The following is an 18,188-nucleotide window of genomic DNA, read 5'->3' as shown; positions in this document are numbered from 1 at the left end:
CTGTCATTATTTAGAATGATTAGGGTGAAAGATAGTGAAGGGGTGTCTAAGCTCGAAAATGGGGACAGAAGCTTGCAATGAAGCTTTTGGCAACACAAGACAATGTAAGACACAAAAAAGCAGTATTTGGATGGGGAATGATGTTTGCATGTTGAGTTGATAATCAGAATTGTGATTCTTGTTGCATATGTTAAGACTGAAACTCGAGACTTGCTATACCAGAGCACAGACATGGTGCAATGGACTCTTTTGGGTCTTGACCCTGGATCAGAAGAGGTAGATTTTCTCCATGTGTTGTATCCATAGTCAGATGGCTAGCCGGATCACAGATGGATCAGAGACCTTCTCCTGAGCCTGATTCTGGAAAAGCTGATCTGTGTTCAGTGCCAACTGTAAATCTAGACCAGCTTTGAAAAGGTTAGCGTGCAGGGCCCCATGGATCGCTTCTAGGGCAATAGATTCAGCCTAGATGCTTGGAAGGAAAGTTAGCCAAAAAGTTTGCTAACCTGCCACTGTCTTTCAATATACTTGTTTTACTTCCTTTTGAAATCCACTATCCTTCAAACACCGCCTTTGTTTGATTCACACAAAACCTTCTGATGTTCTGTTGATAGAATCTTTGCCCCTCTACAGGTCTCTTGCATCTCATTGAACAAAAAACATGAATGCAAACAAACTCATGCCTCTCCATCCTTAAAATAAAACATAGTCATGTCTCTAAACTGAATCCAAGTTTGGCTAGTAAAGATATTGGATGCTTTTAGCTATAATATGGCAGAGCATTGAGGCTGGTTGAAGAGTATGTATTGTGTTTATTGTGACTGACTTAAGGATAATCTTCCCACATCAGCAGCAGCCTGCCACACTCTTCCTGTTCAAAATATTAACTCGCTGAGGATAAATCCATAGTAATTAGAGGTTGGGTGGCATCTGCCTAATCCACTATTTCAGTTTGCACTCTTACTTACGAGAATTTTGGGCTGCCTTGCAATTACTGTTGGCTTGTGTAAACACTGCTGCAACTCTTCAGTGAGATCAGTGACCCTTAGTATTCGATCCTTGTTTAGCTGCTTTGTTTGTACTTTCTACATATAGCTTGGTGGTTTACCATTTCCAGTGAATTTAGTGTCATTGCATTTTTTAATACAAATAGTCTGAGGAAAATCTCCATGTGGCAAAGCCTAAGTGAAAACAAAGCTTCTCTTCTTGTCTGAGGACTTTTCCACTCCATTAGAGTTATCCTCGGGCCGTCCTCAATGGCCCTGGGCACAGATTTAGTGAGAAACCTGCTGAACTTCCTTTGTGGTCTAGTCTCACATGAATGACTATAAGATCTTCTCCAGGAACAGCTACCAAAACTATAGCATACAGGCCTAACGAAACATAAACATGGATGTAAATCTTCCTGGGAAATTAAGTCTCATTGTACACTGCTATGTGAAAATATGGAGATTCATCCAACCCACAGTTTGGTCCACTTGTGCTGTTTTCCAAGCTGACAAGCTTCAGTTCAAACACATAGACAATCTAATTCAAACATCCCTCCTAGTGTAGCATCACTAGGAACACTGTGGTGACATCTCTCAGTCCCAATGGAGCTATAGCCACAAAACAGCACCAGACGCTCTGGCACCTTCTCCCTTGCTGAAATACGAGAACATTAACAAGACATTCAGCGATTTCAGTCAGACTGAAGCAATAATTTAAGTCTTTGAAAATGTTATGTAAATGACTGAAATCAGTGAACAGTAGTGTATACTTGGATAGACAGAAACCTGTCACTTGATTATAAGTGTTCTATGATCATCTCTCCTCCACAGATTCTTCTTCAGGGTAAAAATCCTGGTGTATCATGGGAGTATACTCTACCCCATCCAGAGAAGAAGCACAACTACACCTGGTCTGTGGTGCGCTCTGACTGCTCAGCGCCTTGTGCTGGCGGTGAGTATGTGCTAAATGTACTGTAAATGTTTGTTTTGTTGACTCAAGTGTGAGAGAGGGGAGAGTTTCTGTGCTTGTGTGTTGAGTGTGTTTGTCCAGGTCCATCAAATGCACCTTTGTGAGGAGGACATAAAGACAAAAGCATGCCCCTCCTTCCCTTCAGACCTCCCAATCTCATTGGCTCATCTCTGTGGTTGTGGCTCCTCCATTCACAGTCAGTTTTCTCTGAGTGTTGGTGGCAGACAGACAGCACTATGACATGCCCAGAGCACAGATCTCTATCTGCGCTCTCACACAGTTTCATTCATGCTTTTCTTTAGAGCAGACCTCTGGGCAGCCCCTCCTGGCCTCTCACACTGACAGAGGCCTGGCTTTGTTTGCCTCAACAGAAGCCACACTACAGTACTGCCATTCATCCTGAGCTCCCATAATCCCCAGAAAGACCATCCACGGACAGTGTGCTCCAAGCTTTCCTTTTCAAAAGATTGCTCTGAGGATGCATTAGTTTATCTCATGATAAAGACGTATGTTAGGCCGTATTAGAAAACATGGATCTCTGCAACATGTCCAAAGAGAGTAGATGCAAAGTGTTTGTACTCATCCCTCATTCCATCTGTTTCTAATTATCTCTCAGGTCGGGTCTCGACGAAAGCCATTTGTCTGCAAGATCAGCACACGCAGGTCAACTCTTCGCTCTGCAACCCTCAGACCAGACCGGTGGTGGGCTCTCACCTGTGTAACACACAGCCCTGCCCTGCCTAGTAAGAGTGTGTGTGTGTGTGTGTGTGTGTTGTATGTGGCTTCCCTGTGCCATACTTGCTTTAGGTTTGGCTGCCTTTCAGTTCATGCGTTGAAATCTGAATTAAGTTGATCATGCACGGGTAGTTAAATTGCAATTACAGAAACTGGAACTTCAGAATTACAATTCATAGAAATTTCCTGAAATGGAGTTTTGGTGTGGAAGTATTTGTCCATAAAATAAAAGTTAATTTATTAAATATAAACAAATAATATATCATATTTACATACAATACTTTTTTTAAAGTTACAAAGTAATGGAATTAGCAACTGATATATATACATTTTTTGGTATTGTGACAGTGTTAGAAAAAAAAAGTAAGGGCAAGGACTTTTATAAATTGGTTGTTGATTGTATGGAGGCAGATCTGATTGTGAGCTTGCAGTCAATTTTAAACGTGTCATGAACTGGCTTTAAAAATTTTTTTATACTGTTGTCTGAGGTCAACTTATGATGTTTGTGTTGTTTTTACATTCAAAAACATCATAATGAATAAGTAATAGGCTATTTTCTGCCTTTTCTGGTTTTGAGGCTCTCTGAAAAACGGTCGGTTTTGATGGGCGTTCCACACTGAAGACTTGGAAGTAAATGTCCACGGCTAGGATTGGATACGATTTGCATATTTAATGAGCTTCTGCTCCCCTGCAGTGACAGCGTGTGGCAAATGGCAACCGGGATGAATCGCCCAGCCCACAGCCAGGGCTCGCGAAATGTCTTTATCAAACAAACACAATGATTCATCTCTCATCCACCCGCGATTGATTGGAATGTTATTTCTGTATCATTTCGCCCGATCATCAATGAATATAACTGCGAACCGTACACACACACAGCCGGTGATAGCTCATCTGAAAAACACATAGCCCAGGGGCTTTGCAAGCTGGCGTTACAAGTCCGAGTCTGATCATGAATGAACCAATAACACCTTCTACAGCCTGTGACAGCGTGCTAAGGTATGTAATCAATAGATATCAAACGATATGTAAAAAAACATGTTTTACTCACATAAGTGTTGCACCGTTCCTGTCGGATCCAATATAGAAGGCACAGCATTGTGTTTTAATCTCAATGTGTCTGCAAATCCAGTCTCGGTCTCTATCTTGTTTACAATCGATTACGCATCGTATAGCTCCACGAGTCGGTGGGCGGGCTTGAGGCGGTGCTTCTGCGTCCTGATACGTCAATGGTCGACACATTGTTTGAGCTCTCATTTTCTGGGCCTGGTGTCTATAAAACCTTTCTTTGACTAACAAGGACATTTTCAGCTCTGAAGCTTACACAATAATAAGACAATAAACACAATGAACTTTTATATACCGAAGGCTCAAAGGAAAGTTGATTTCTCAATTCATCACCCCTTTAAGGAAAGGGCAGGAGCTTAAGCTGACAAAATGATTGGAGAAGTCTGTTTTTTTTTTCATTGGAAAATCGAGTTGTGACATTTTGATTAAAAGTGATGTGGTCCAAAAATAAATAAAACAAAATATCAATAATAAAACAGATGCATGGATTAATCTTAAACATACACAACATGCATTTAGAAATAGATAGGGGGAACATTCATTTAATCTCAAATATTTTTTTTTGTTTAGTTTAATTCCACTTTTTCAAATTCAATTGCAATTCTACATCATGTTTGCTACCTCCATTCAAATTCAAAAACTGAAATGGAATTTTAAAAGCATTCTTCAATTCTCAATGGTGTACAACCACGCTCTCCAGCATTACTGCCCTGGTATGTCTGCCCGAAATCAGCTGTGGTAGCTTCAACGTGAGCAGAAACCAACTTAAAGCTCTGAAAAGTCACGTTCTTCCTCGGGTTCTCCTCTCTGTTTTATTCCTTAAAGAAAACAGGATTAACATAGCCTCCAGACAGGGACTGACTGCTCCCTCACTGCCCAAACTCTAGCTCCAAGCCACAGCCTGCCACACACGCACCTTAAATTATACAAACACAAACCCACATACACACATACGCAAACCAGCTTTCTCAATAAGGCATATACAGTACTCACACAAATACTAGTCTCTCGTTCTGTCTTGTCTTTTTGTTGACTACAGTGAATTAATACTCAAATATTCCAAGAATTGAAGTCATATTTATCAAATACTCCCACTATATTTACAATGAGAGTTACGAGTGAAAAGAATAATGTTATATTTGGAAATGAGGAGGATAAATGGAAAAAAGGCACTTAAGAAAAGACACACTTAAAGATCTTTTTTGCATGGAAAAAAAGAAAGAAAGAAATGTGGGGACTCTCTCACTAGGGACCCTGGGAAAAACATCCTCAGCCTATAAGTGTCAGAACCCTTCTCTGGGCTCTGAAGACTATGAAAGGAGCTGCTCAAAACAGCCTTTCTCTGGGTGTCTCAAAGCTAAAGTCAATCTATCGGTCCATCTTCCTTTTGAGATTCCTGCTGCCATTCTTACAAGAGCAACACTCAACTCGACTTGATTTACTGATCTCTTGCCTTGCAGAGGCATCTACATACCCAGCATCCTTCACTTGCAAGGGTGAATAGCATTGACGCTGCATTTTGGCACTCAGATAACAAATCACCCCTCCTGGCTTTTCTCCCTCCATCCCTCTCACTCTCTCTCTTTCTCTCTGGCCTTACATCGTGTGAAATGTTGGCTGCGACCGATTATAATGTGCAGGCTATAGCAAGGCGATGCTAAAAGGGGAAATCAAGACCATATGATTGTTTCCTTTCAGCAACAAGCTCTAACCGATTTGGCTTGTCCCATTCAAAGCCTGACAAATAGTTCAATAACACTGTAATTGAAAACAACGGCAGGGTTGACGGGAGAGCAGCGTGTCTGCGGCGGTGCTGGATATGTGTAGACAGACTGCACAGGTTCCCATCACTCACCACCAATGTCTGCCTGTAACCCTATGACACTTTAACTTGGTGAGCAGAGGTACTTTGATTACCGGTAGAGATTACCAGTGATCCCAGGCTCCTTCAGTTGGCGTCACACCTTAATGACATCACCATTCTGTGGGTCACACAATGAGTTGGTTGCCCCGTCACACCTACATGTGAAAAGCTCTTACAGGGATAGTTTGTAAAAACATGAAAATTCTGTCTTCATTTACTTCATCAACCACATCATACAGTCATACATCATAAAGTCATACAGGTTTGGAACAACATGAGGGCGAGTAAATGATGAGAGCATTTGAATTTTCATCCATTTAAGAGCTTTTCAAATGACGGTACAATGGGGTATTATGCTAAACCTTAAATGGCCTTGTGCTTTTTCTTTTCTCTTCATGAGATTCCCACTATTCAAGATGGATTTTTTTCTCTCCGTCTAGGTCATACTGTAAGTGTGTTTATTGTTCAGACAGACAGGTCTTAAATCCCACAGTTACTAATGACCTCCCCCACCATATGCAGAGCAGAGTCTGTTTCGCTCCATACTGAATGACACCAAGGCCTTATGATATCGACTTTAGACTCCTGAAACATTATTTGTTTGAGGCATTATGCACTTTGATTTATGAGCGCTGAAAAGAGGAAAACTAAAAAGAGGGTGCAGGAAAGGGAAAATAAATAGACCTTTGGAAACACTTCCAGAAAAGTATGGACATGCATTCAAAACAGGAGAGAAAGACAGAAGCTTCTGCTTATCTTTCCAGCAAATATCTTCAGTGTTGACAGGTCTGCCCATGTTTTATTATGGAGCAAGAGAGACGGCATCCCTGTGGGGATTGAGCGCATCTAGCCGACCAGGAATCGAGCGCTAATCTCCGGACTATGGCCTACAGGATTCTGCAAACGCTGCCCTGCTGCTTCTGTGAAGCGTGGAGCGCGGTGACTACAAACATGGGCCTGGCCCAGAAGCGGCCAGCTTGATTTGTGCCCTAAAATGTCACGAAAAGATTAATGCACATGCCTTAAAGACTTTTGCAGTGCTTTTCTTTTAGTTTCTTAGCTGCGTTTCATGATTATATGCTTTTGTCTTTAACTGACACTCTTCAAGTGCAGACAGTACAGCCTTTACATTGATACAAAATATTTGTATTTAGAAGAAATGCTGTTCTATTCATCAAAGCATCCTGAAAAATAACGTATCACAGTTTCCACAAAAATATTATACAGCAAAACTGTTTTCAACAATGATAATATTATGTTTCTTAAGCAGCAAATCAGCATATTAGAATGATTTCTGAAGGATCATGCGACACTGAAACTTAAACCCTTAAATGCATGAATGTTTCACCAATCATTCTTACATATTCGGGTATTTAGCGACTCGGATCTATATCTAACACAGATGGATCTCTATGTTGTGATTAATATAAAGCTCTCCTAATATTAGAGTAACAATTACAGAAGAATAAAATAAAGCATATTTTATTACCTTTTGGAGCTTGGAAGGGTTCAGTTTGAGCAGATGTTTTATGCCATCATCACTGTCCTTGTCAGAGCTAATTTCCCAGTACATTCAGCATCTGGCCCATATACGCAATCTCAAACATATTCTCAAAACTAAAATATTGATTCTGAAGATGTTGAAAAGGATAATCGCTAACAGCTTCTTCACCAGATCCACCATCAAGTGACAGAGACACTAACTTTTTAACAGTCATGTACATGATCACTGAAAAAAACAAACAAAGGCTACTGTATTTAATAACATTAAAAACAATTTCATATCGTAAACAACTAAACATACTTAAAGTTGTTAATGCACATGCTTTGGTTTGTTTAAAGTGATATATTTAGCAAAAGAATTCAAAATGTTGCATGGGTTTAGGAAAATACATGGTTCTTCTAGAGCTCTTAAATTGACAAATGCTTTTAAACCAAAAGAATTCCACTGAGAATGCTAAAAAGTGATTCGGAATAAGTATGAATTATGGGTGCATCGTTTTGGGCAGACATGGAGAAAATGCCAGCAAAATCAGACCATATCCGGAAATGTGAAGCAGTCCACAGTATTGTCCCCAAAGACATCTTTGACCAAAGACGTCTCCTTTAATTGTATGGCTTGAAATATTCAAGTTATTGAAAGATTCCAGAAATACAAAATTAAAACAAGAGCCAGCAGTGGTTTGCAGTGAGGCACGGCATGTCAGCTCTTTGACCAATGACACATTGTCATTTATGTGGCGAGGAGAGCACGAGGGGGAGTGAAAAGGCATATTGTGCCGTGGATCGTGTTTCTTCCCTCAATTAAAATAGCAGTTTAACCATCTCCCTCCAATTTGTCAGATGGCTGGAGAGAAAATTAAAGGATTTTTCTCAGCTCCGTGGCTCAGGTCTGTGAGAGTGGTTGGGTGGAACCGGGTCTACTAAGAACTCGACCCGCGGCGTCTGTCCGGTGTTGCGGCCACGGCTCTTGTCATAGCTGTCATTTGCTCTAATCTCTCCCTGGCCTGCCCAGCTCTATTTTAAAGTCTCTTTTCATCCACAGCCAAGAGAAGCAAGGACAGAGTTGCAATCTGAGCACTGGAAGAGAGCTGCTGTGGCATCAGTGTTGATTTTTTACAATTTTATTTTAGACATAACTACCCTTTAAATTTAGTCAGTATTTTTGTCAGGTCATATCCTTTAAGTAAAGTTTAGTCCACAAACATATTTTTTTTAATGGAAAATTGCTAAATGAAACCAAATATACATGTTTTAGTCTACCATTCTAAGGTTTGGGGGTCCGTTTTTTGTTGTTGTTTTTGTTGTTGGAAGAAATTATATTTTTTGTTAAGCAAGGATGCATTAAATTGATCAAAAGTGACAGTAAAATAACTTATTACAAATGTTTAATGATTTCATGTTTCATGTGGTGATAATAAGAAATGTTTTTTGAGCAGCAAATCAGAATGATTTCTGAAGGATCATGTGACACTGAAGACTGAAGAGTAATGATGCTGAAAATTCAGCTTTGCAATCACAGGAATAAATTACATTTATAATAATAATAATAATGATACAGTAATATACATTAAATTGTAATACTATTTCACAATATTACTTGTTTCACTGCATTTAATTAAATAAATGCAGCCTGTGAGGCTTAAAACATAAAAAAAAATCATACTGATCCCAGACTTTTGAAAGGGGGTATATATTAGCTTAAACGTGTCAGCATTTAACAAAACAAAACTCCTTGTTGTGAAATCTGAAAGCTGAAATAACATTCAGTACATTACTGAAATACAATATTCTTTATGCTTTAGTTAATAATTTTCCGCGTTTTAGTGTGCTACAGAAAAAGTGCATTTGCAACGTCACTTGAACATTTTGACTAGAGCATACGTTTTTTTTTTTTTTTACTGAATGATTGGCCGTAGGGGGGCACTATTGCATTATCACAAATAGTGTCCAAAAAGCAAATTTGTCATATTGACTATTCAGAAGGAAGACATTGATTCATTCCAGCTGTTGTTTATCATATTGTTGCAGTGAAACTGATTAATCTATTACAGAACCTTGGAATGTATCATTTACTTGCCAGTTCTGTGTTTTGTAATATTTTGTTGTGAAAATTGCATAATCAGAAATCATATTTATGAACTCAAGATGTATGCATCCGTTGATAATGATTGAACTCTAAAGCTGGAAATGAAAATGATATGTGCATGTGTGTATATGCTCATATGAGCCCACAGGGAGAGGGTGGGGTGGGTGCAGACAGATGTATGTGTTTTTTTATTAGTCTTTCCATCATGTGGTTTACAGAGTAATCAGATTGGCCATAATCTAATGATCATCACATTAGGTCGATTTTGTCTAATGAAGCCCTTGTGTATGTCTAAGTGAATCTGTGCCATATGGATTTAAAGTGTCCTCTTCCATTTTAAAATATGCTGAAATGTTCAAACATAAGGTTCACATCTGAAGGTCAATTCATTTGTCTTGACAGTTGGACAACAGGCAAATGGGGAGTGTGCAGTAGAACATGTGGAGGCGGGCAGCAGACGCGGAACATCCGTTGCATGAGGAAGGTGACATACCAGCGTGAGGAGGTGGCAGCTCACTCGTTATGTCCAGTAATGGCTCCGGCCCAACTTCAGCCCTGCAACACACAGGCATGTCCTCCAGAGTGGAGCACTGGCTCCTGGTCACAGGTATGTTTACATGAACATGCAAACCTACAATTAAAATTCAAATACATTTTACCAGCAAAATTAATAAAAAAAAAAAAAAAATGTTTTTACTTTAAATGTACTCTTAGATCTTTGCTGTCTTTTCATCAATGAATTAAAAAAAACAAAAAAAAAAACATTATCAAGCAGCTTAAAGGTGGGGTAAGTGCTTTCTGGTAACCGATGTTGATATTTCAAATCACCAAAACAAACACGCCCCTACCCCAAAAGGGTATCGCCCCTATTTTGATAGCTCCGCCCCAGACATACGTACGCAATGCAGGCAACGACTATGGCGGAATCTGCTGTGCCAGCCGGCGGAGGCTATGCCATAAATAAGTGAAAGCAAGCATATATTAGTTTATTGTCTTACTTTCCGGACACACTGTGAGCTGATGCTTGAAACATACAGTGGTTTATATAGGGTGTTTAAATGAATGGGTCTTTATCATCGCTGAAGTGAACGACGATATGATTGCAAATTGACAAACAAGCAACAAACATGGCACACAAGCATATTCAAGCAAAAGCTAGCATATATTAGTTCTGTGAAACAAAACAAAACCAATGTTACTCGCCTATCGAGAAGAAATAAAGCAACCTCGGTGTCCGATTGCAGGTCTTAGTGCTCCTTGAGTTCTCTCCAGCGCTGAAAAGCTGATACTTCTTGTCTGATCGTAAGCCTTCTTTTGTTCACCAGACATTTTCCACATTTGTTTTTTATCTGCCATCTTTCTCTTTCTGTCGTTGCTCGGCTAATGTCCATCCTGTGTGTCGTGTCTTTTGAATAATGACGTGCACTGAGCGCTCTCTTCTCACCATCATTAGTAGACACGCCCCTTCCTGCCGATTGGCTGCAAGTTTGTTTTGGTCCTCGGCCCGAGACACTTCTATAAAGCATTTTTGAAATAACACTTACCCCACCTTTAACCTCCCAAGCTCAAGGTTTCAACACTGATAATAATAATAAATGTTTCTTGAGCAACAAATCAGCATATTAGAATGGTTTTTGAAGGATCATGTGACACTGAAGACTGGAGTAATGATGCTGAAAATTCAGCTTTACAATCAAAGGGTTAAATTACATTTTAAAATAGAAAATAACCATTTTAAATTGTAATATTTCACAATATTACTATTTTTGCTGTATTTTTTATTAATAAATTAATAAATGCAGCCTTGGTGAGCATAAAAGACTTTAAAAAGCATTAAAAATCATACCGACCCCAAATGTTTGAACAGTTGGGAAACAGTCAAATTACTGCAAAATTTATTGCAAATTCTACAAAACTACTACTACTACTACTACTAATTCTACAAAAGCCAGGTTCTGTCATTAGCATCGGATTGATGAATTCAGTGATGTTCTGTGGAATTAGTAAGTTTGTCTCGCTTTAAAACATTCCATCCTGTCAGGTAAAGTTACAGAAATTAGTATGATATTATAAAAAAATTAAAAGATGGTTACAAAATATTAAAATTAACTCCAGGTTTCATGTACAATAAACCTCATGTAATCTTACTCCCGTTCCTTCCATGAGGCTAACAAGGGGCGATTTTAGCTCTTTAATTTATTCCTGTTCATTTTCATGCCTTTGTGTAAATAATTTAGTTATAATGAATTGTTTGAGCTTGACCAGAACATGTCTCCGAAATTCTGCTATACCCTTTTATAGAAATACTTAACTAAATTACAACACAAGTGTATTCAGTTTTGAAAAGTGCTCAAAAAAGTTCTACATAACAGCAATGACCCAAATAAAAAGTGAAGATTTGAGATGCCCAGAACAATATAATGGATAATTGTGCTGTATGTCAGTGCTGAAACACTACTGCCCCCTGCTGTTTTTGCACATGTAACACATTATACTCCACTGTTGCATTGCTCACAATAAGAATCTATTTTGGACTTCTGAAATGACCATGCAAATCACTTTGCTGATGTTTGGAAGTGTTACTTTAGATGAATGAGTACTTTAAACACTGCATATTTTGTAATATATTTTGTCTTTTGCTTTGCTCGTGTTTGAATATTTGCAATAATATATTTGTGTACTCTGTACTTGATCTTCCCATTTACACACACAGAAGCCACAGACAATGCTTAAACACACCACCAGAGTTAATTTCCTCATTAGCAGCAGTTCATTTCTTTAACTTTTTTTCAATCGAATCCTATTCAATATGTTAAATCATAAATCCATGTTTTGCATAAGCAGTTTGAGATATTTGAGAATTTTTTGCAGTAGTTGATATTGACTAAATTCCTTCTAAAGGTCAGAATGAGTTCACACCGCCTGTCTCAAGAGTTCATTTCAACTCTTGTTTGAGGTGAACTGCATGCCACTGTGACCTTTACAATGTTTAAACTAACATCACTCAAAGACCACACGAGGGTAACTCTCTCTGTCTCTGTTTATCTTTCTTTCCTTCCTTCTCTCTAGTGCTCTAAGACCTGTGGGCGAGGGTTGAAGAAGCGCAGTGTTTTCTGCAGGAGCACTGATCCAGGTGCCAGGGCTGTGGTGGTGCCTGACAGCATGTGTAAATTACACCTGAAGCCCAAATCCCAAGAGACCTGTGTGCTGAGCCGCTGCCCGAAGAATGAACGTCTTCAGTGGATAACTACCGCCTGGGGAGAGGTAAGGCCCCTCATAGGAATATCAAAGGTTACGTAGAAGCGCTCACACAAACAGTACATATTTAACGTGAGCATATACTCAATCATTTAACCCTGATGCAGAATACTCCGCGTGCACCATATCCAGTCAACATACATGTCATTACTATTTGACAGGACACATTGCATCTAAGGCTATATCCAGTTATTAGCAAAATATTTTAAGGTGTCCTTGTTACAGTGTAACTATACATTTAAGGACTGAGTGATATTAATTAACAACATACTTATTAGGCTAGGGTTAGAGTTTGGTTAGTTGCATGGTATTATGCATAATTTACTGTTAGTACGTACATGAAACATATGTAACAAGGACACTGTAAAATAAAGGGTAGCACTTTATTTTACAGTCCTGTTACCCAGTACATACCACGTACTTATTATAGTAATAACACTAACTGGGTAACTAGGTACTAACCCTGAACCTACCCCTAAACCTAACCTTAACCCATGTAGTTACCTTATATTACCCAGTACTTTCTTAGCTAAGTACACTGTACGTGCACACACTGTAAAATAAAGTGCAACCAAATAAAGTGTCACCAAATATCCCACCATTTACTGGTGTGCTCAGGTCACACTCAGTTGCCATTATGGATTACATGTATGATCAAAAACACAATCTATGATGTCCAACATGTATTGACTGATGCAGGACAGCAATTACAAGTACATTTTCTGTCATCTTTGCAGGGATATAATATGAAGATTGTACAAAGAAACGTTTATCTTTAGCAACAATGTGCAATTGAATAGCACACAGCTGGCACATATCGGTAAAACTATAGATATCCTATACAATATGCGTCTCATGACGAAAAATGCGGCATAGTTTTTGAATCTCTTTTCAAAAAATGTATGATTTTGGAGTGTGTCTTCAAAATGTTCTAGAAATGCTTTCTCAGTGTGGACAGATGGCCAAAACTTACAGAAAAAGATGTTTTCAAATGTATCAGGATGAATGTAGACGTACCCTTAGATACGTGGTTGGAGCAATATCTGTGCATGAATATTTAAAAACAGTGGCACTTTCTACATTTGTTCTTAAGTGTCTCTCTCTTCTCCTAACTAGCAGCATTGTTAACATTTGTTATGGAGGCATGAGATGATCTTTCAGCAAGGGGTCAGCGGAGGATTTATGTGTATATACCTTATTATCTGATCGTCTGGTTGTTTTACACAGTGTTCAGCCTCCTGTGGAGCAGGAGTAAGGAGAAGAGAGCTGCATTGTGGGGAGAAAGAGTCCCAAAGAGGCTACACAGAGTTCCCAATAAGGAGGTGCAGAAACCTACGGAAGCCCCAAGAAGACCTTGAGCAAGCTTGTAATAATGGCCCCTGCCCAGAGCCCCCACCACCCCAGCTCCTACAGCCCGGCCCAGAAAGGAGTGGTTCATCTGTGACTTTGGGCTGGTATTCTTCTCCTTGGCTGCAGGTATGCAAAACTAGTTCTTTATAACCTGTCAGGGATCTGTTCGGTTTCTATTCTGCCAGACCTCTAATCTTCCTGTCCTGTCCATGTGTTTTTCAGTGCACAGTGTCCTGTGGTGGTGGGGTGCAGACACGGAGCGTTCAATGTCTGAGACTAGGGCGTCCGTCAGTGGGCTGTTTACCTTATCAGAGACCCATAAGCTCACGGGCTTGCAATACACACTTCTGTCCTGGTCCAATCCCAGTCCCACCTCTCTCACCCACACTTAAAGGTACAAGTCTTTACATTTACATGTATTAATTTAGAAAGCACTTAAATCCGCTACCGTCCAAAAGTTTGGGATCAGCAAGACCATTAGCCAGCACAGGAATAAATTACATTTTAAAATATATTCAAATTGAAAACAGTTATTTTAATTTGTAATAATATTAATACAAAATCGTACTGACCCCAAACTTTCGGATGTTAATGTATACATTTTATCACAGTTTGTGTTTTCCCTAAGAAAAAAAACCCAAGATCTTGGCATAAGCATGGAATACAACATAAGTAATTTTATTGTTCAGACAAGTACAGAGAGCATTGCATTCTAGAGTTTACAAGAGCCTCAATAGGGCTTGTGCTGCAGATTGAAATAGGAACAGCCTGATCTTCTTCATGACCAGACTGTTTACACAATGTGAAGGGAAATGTTGTTAATCTACTCCCATTGTTAGTTCCCTTCCTTCCTTGCAGCTTTAGAATAGCACCCAACCAGGAAATTGATTTCCACGACTTTCATGTGATGCTGCCCCAGAACATACAGGGATGTTCTCAATTGTCTTGCTTATAGCAACAATGGTGTTGGCTCATGGATCAAACCAGCAAACATCAGTTGCCACTGTGAACACTACACCACACCACCCCAAATTTTACCTCAACTGTTGTTATCGTATTTAACAGTACCTGCAGTGCCTGAGTGGACACACTGCTGAATTTGTTTTGAACTCTCATATCTAGTTCTGGAGCTCAACTGGCAGAGCGTTAGTAATGTCATGGGTTGGATTCTCAGGACACATATACTGATAAAATGTATGAACTTGACGTTGCTTTGCATGAAGAATCTGCCAATTGCATAAATGCATGTATGTTTTCCAGCATTAAGTGTTATTGTTCCCTTGATAAATGAACTGTCAATCAATTATCAAGCTTGATAAATATCTCTGGTGTTTACACGTATTCATTATGTAGTGGTAAAAAAAAATTGCTTTTTACTTGTTGATTTGTAAGACCACATTGGTAGGCCACTATTTAACAATACTGACATAAATTGTGATAACAATTATGATTTGTTCATTTAAATGATATTGTTTTATGTTTCATTATAATCTCTTTCTCTGGCAAGTACATGGCACATACCACAGAGAACAGAAGTGTGTAATTGTTTATTCTCATGGGAGAACTAAATGTGAGGGCCTTCAGAGAGCAGGTCAGGTCCTTATCAGTATGCCGGGGCAGTAATTCCAAGTGGTTTGCAACATCGCCACAATGTCTCTATTCAGAGTAAACAGTACTTACAAAAACACTGAGTGCTTGTGTGCGCAATGTTGTTTTTAAGGCTTAATATAAATAATAGTCATTATGTGTGTTCCCATTAACAGAAGGCCAGCCTTGCATCGACTTCTTCAGCTGGTGTCATTTGGTGCCTCAGCATGGTGTTTGCAATCACAAATTCTACGGTCAACAATGCTGCAAGTCCTGCTCCGCCAAAAGACAGTAAAGCAGAAGATATTCACTTCCCACAAGCCTCCTCACTGACTCTTTGAAATCTGTAAATCATTGTGATAATGATGACCACTATGGACAAAGTTGATATTTGCGAGATGTGGCACAGAAAGAGGCATTCTAGTGGACCTTTTCTTGGACAGATGAGATGTAATGGGAGCACTGGATTCTGGCTTCAACAATGGTGTATAATAACTAGAATTGTGGTTCTTCGATAACCAATCTACAGAACATTTATTGTGTAAATATCTCTGTTTGTTCTCTTAAGATTGGAGATGTGACCATTGGTTAATGCCATTAAGAGACTTCTATTATCAACTCATTTATATGCTACATTGAAGAGCACCAAATGAACATTGGAGCTACTCTGGTTAATGTGTACACCTGAAGTACTCTAGAATTTGCGTTTGCTCTTTGAGCTCCAGCCGAACCCATACAACAGTATGTTTATGTCTAGATTTCATGACTCCTTAGCCTGTAATATTTTAGTGTAAAGGTGCGGTCACAGTAGTGAATTTTTTGCTAAATGTTGCAGCAAAAAGTCCATTGTCATGTTCAAACCAAGCAGCTATCTGTTGGTAAACATGCTGAAAACATGTGACCTGTTGTGAAATTTGCCTGGGAAAAATGGTTTGCCCTCACACAGAATTCCTGATTGCATGGATTCCTATTGAAATGACTACATTTTGACCTCGAAAATGGGCCAAACAATGGTAAATGTGACCACACCCTCATACTGCCTGCTTTACATGGCTGCTATACATTGAATCAATGAATCTGTTGAATTAGTGTTTTTGGTGCTATAAGAAGTGCAGTGCACTTTTATTCAAAACAACCTACAGTGAATTCAACTTACCGTACATCACAATCTTATGTTTACTTAAGTATAAAACCCCTCTACTCTAGTATGTTTGCAAACTAACTCAAACTTTTCCATTGGTCAGAATCCTCTTGTCAAGAGAGCATCTACATCCCCATCATGCAGGCTTCTGATTTTAACAAACATTAACATGCTCAAATTTTCTCTGTGGAACTGGTCTGACCTGTATGGTTGAGCCACAATCCCGTCTGATCACCACAGAAGACTAAAGCAGACAAGATAGATTTATCATTAATGAAGATCAGTGCTTCTGCTGAAATATGCAGTGGGTCCATTGGCGGATGAACTGTGTATGAGTGTCAGTATGTGTGTGTAATTTGTGTGCAGTTCATGCAGTGCTGTCTCCCACATGGCGTACGAGAGGGCTGAGCTCGTCCCAGACGAGTGTCAGAGAGAGTAAAGAAGGTTGCTCTCAGTCACTTTGGAGGGACTAATTAGTGTGCAGGAGTGAGTGTCATGTTCAGAAGGAGGAGGAGGAGCAGCTAACAAACCCAAGCCTCTCAGGACTTGGAACCTCATCTCAGTTTACTTTATTAGTGCTCTTCATCTCTTTCTGTTTCTATCTCTCAGTGTGCTGTAGTTGTTGGGCTACCTCATGCTAACAGAAGAGTGGATTCTCACCTTAGTAATCCTTGCACAGGGTTCAGGTATGATGGTCCTGCTCTAACAACAAACATTGGAGCAGGTGGCACATGAGGCACATTCCAAACACTTCATTACCAATCCCCAATCCCTTGAAGGGATATTTGCATACACTAATAAGTGCAAAAGGTCACTTTTAAAAGTAGATGTTGCACTGCAGGGTGCTCAGTCCTTTTTTTTTTGTTGCCTGAACCATTTTAAAGGGTACTTTCACTTATTTCTAGTTGTATAACTTCTGGATCTCCATAAATGAACTTTTGGTCTTTTGCAGCGTTTCATTCGTTCCTTACTCGACTTTAAGTGTTCCTAATCACGAACAAATGGAAAAATACATTGTTTAGCCTTGTTGTGATGTTATGTATGTTGTACAAACGATGAGTCATGTCTTTCATCACTGTCTGAATTGAAAATTGTGTAATTTATTACTATGTCAAAATAGTTCCTGGCCTACAGTGTTGTCTGGAGAGGAGCTGCCTGTATAATAGCACGCTGAAAGTGTGATATTTAATATTTCCACTGAAAGTTTTATAATAAAAGTATCTGATTTACTGTATTCCTCTAGTGAGGCTTTTTCCACTTGTGCTCTTGCAACAGTGAGTAAAGAAAGCCCTTGAATGATGAAAATGCTGCAGTATTTAAGGAATGAAAAATGATATGCTGTCATCACAACAAATTACTATGAACATCAAGCCAGAAGCAAAGTGGATTTTAGACAAAATACTCCCTAGCATATTATCGACAAGGAAAACAGACTTGTTCTTGTGCAAATATAAAACGTTATTTAAAATGTGCCACTAAGGGACAGACGCTATAATAAGCTATAAACACATGAAAAAAACCCTCTAATACAAATAGCAATGTTTCCCAGCCAACCGTAACGTTAAATACCCAAAACATTCATATTCCTCACTTTCCTCTTTGTGTTCCAGGCGAAATGTTCCTGTGTGTACTAAATG

At 39.2% G+C, this 18,188-nt stretch overlaps 1 protein-coding gene across 1 annotated transcript in view; it reads left to right on the top strand.

Moving 5' to 3' along the window:
• Positions 1–17,785, top strand: part of adamts18 (ADAM metallopeptidase with thrombospondin type 1 motif, 18) — an 80,988-nt gene extending 63,203 nt beyond the window's left edge. Inside the window, exons 17-23 of the mRNA XM_079808585.1 lie at positions 1,821–1,941; positions 2,576–2,702; positions 9,618–9,822; positions 12,285–12,479; positions 13,701–13,949; positions 14,046–14,217; positions 15,587–17,785. Of these exons, the coding sequence (XP_079664711.1) occupies positions 1,821–1,941; positions 2,576–2,702; positions 9,618–9,822; positions 12,285–12,479; positions 13,701–13,949; positions 14,046–14,217; positions 15,587–15,705 (1,188 nt within the window). The 3' untranslated portion in view covers positions 15,706–17,785. The remainder of the gene's footprint in view (positions 1–1,820; positions 1,942–2,575; positions 2,703–9,617; positions 9,823–12,284; positions 12,480–13,700; positions 13,950–14,045; positions 14,218–15,586) is intronic.
• The last annotated feature ends 403 nt before the right edge of the window (positions 17,786–18,188 follow it).

Source organism: Gobio gobio (assembly GCF_949357685.1).
Source record: "Gobio gobio genome assembly, chromosome: 2".
NCBI classification, from domain to species: domain Eukaryota; kingdom Metazoa; phylum Chordata; class Actinopteri; order Cypriniformes; family Gobionidae; genus Gobio; species Gobio gobio.
The sequence above is the reverse complement of the archived record's forward strand: the minus strand, read 5'-3'. Positions and strand labels throughout refer to the sequence as shown.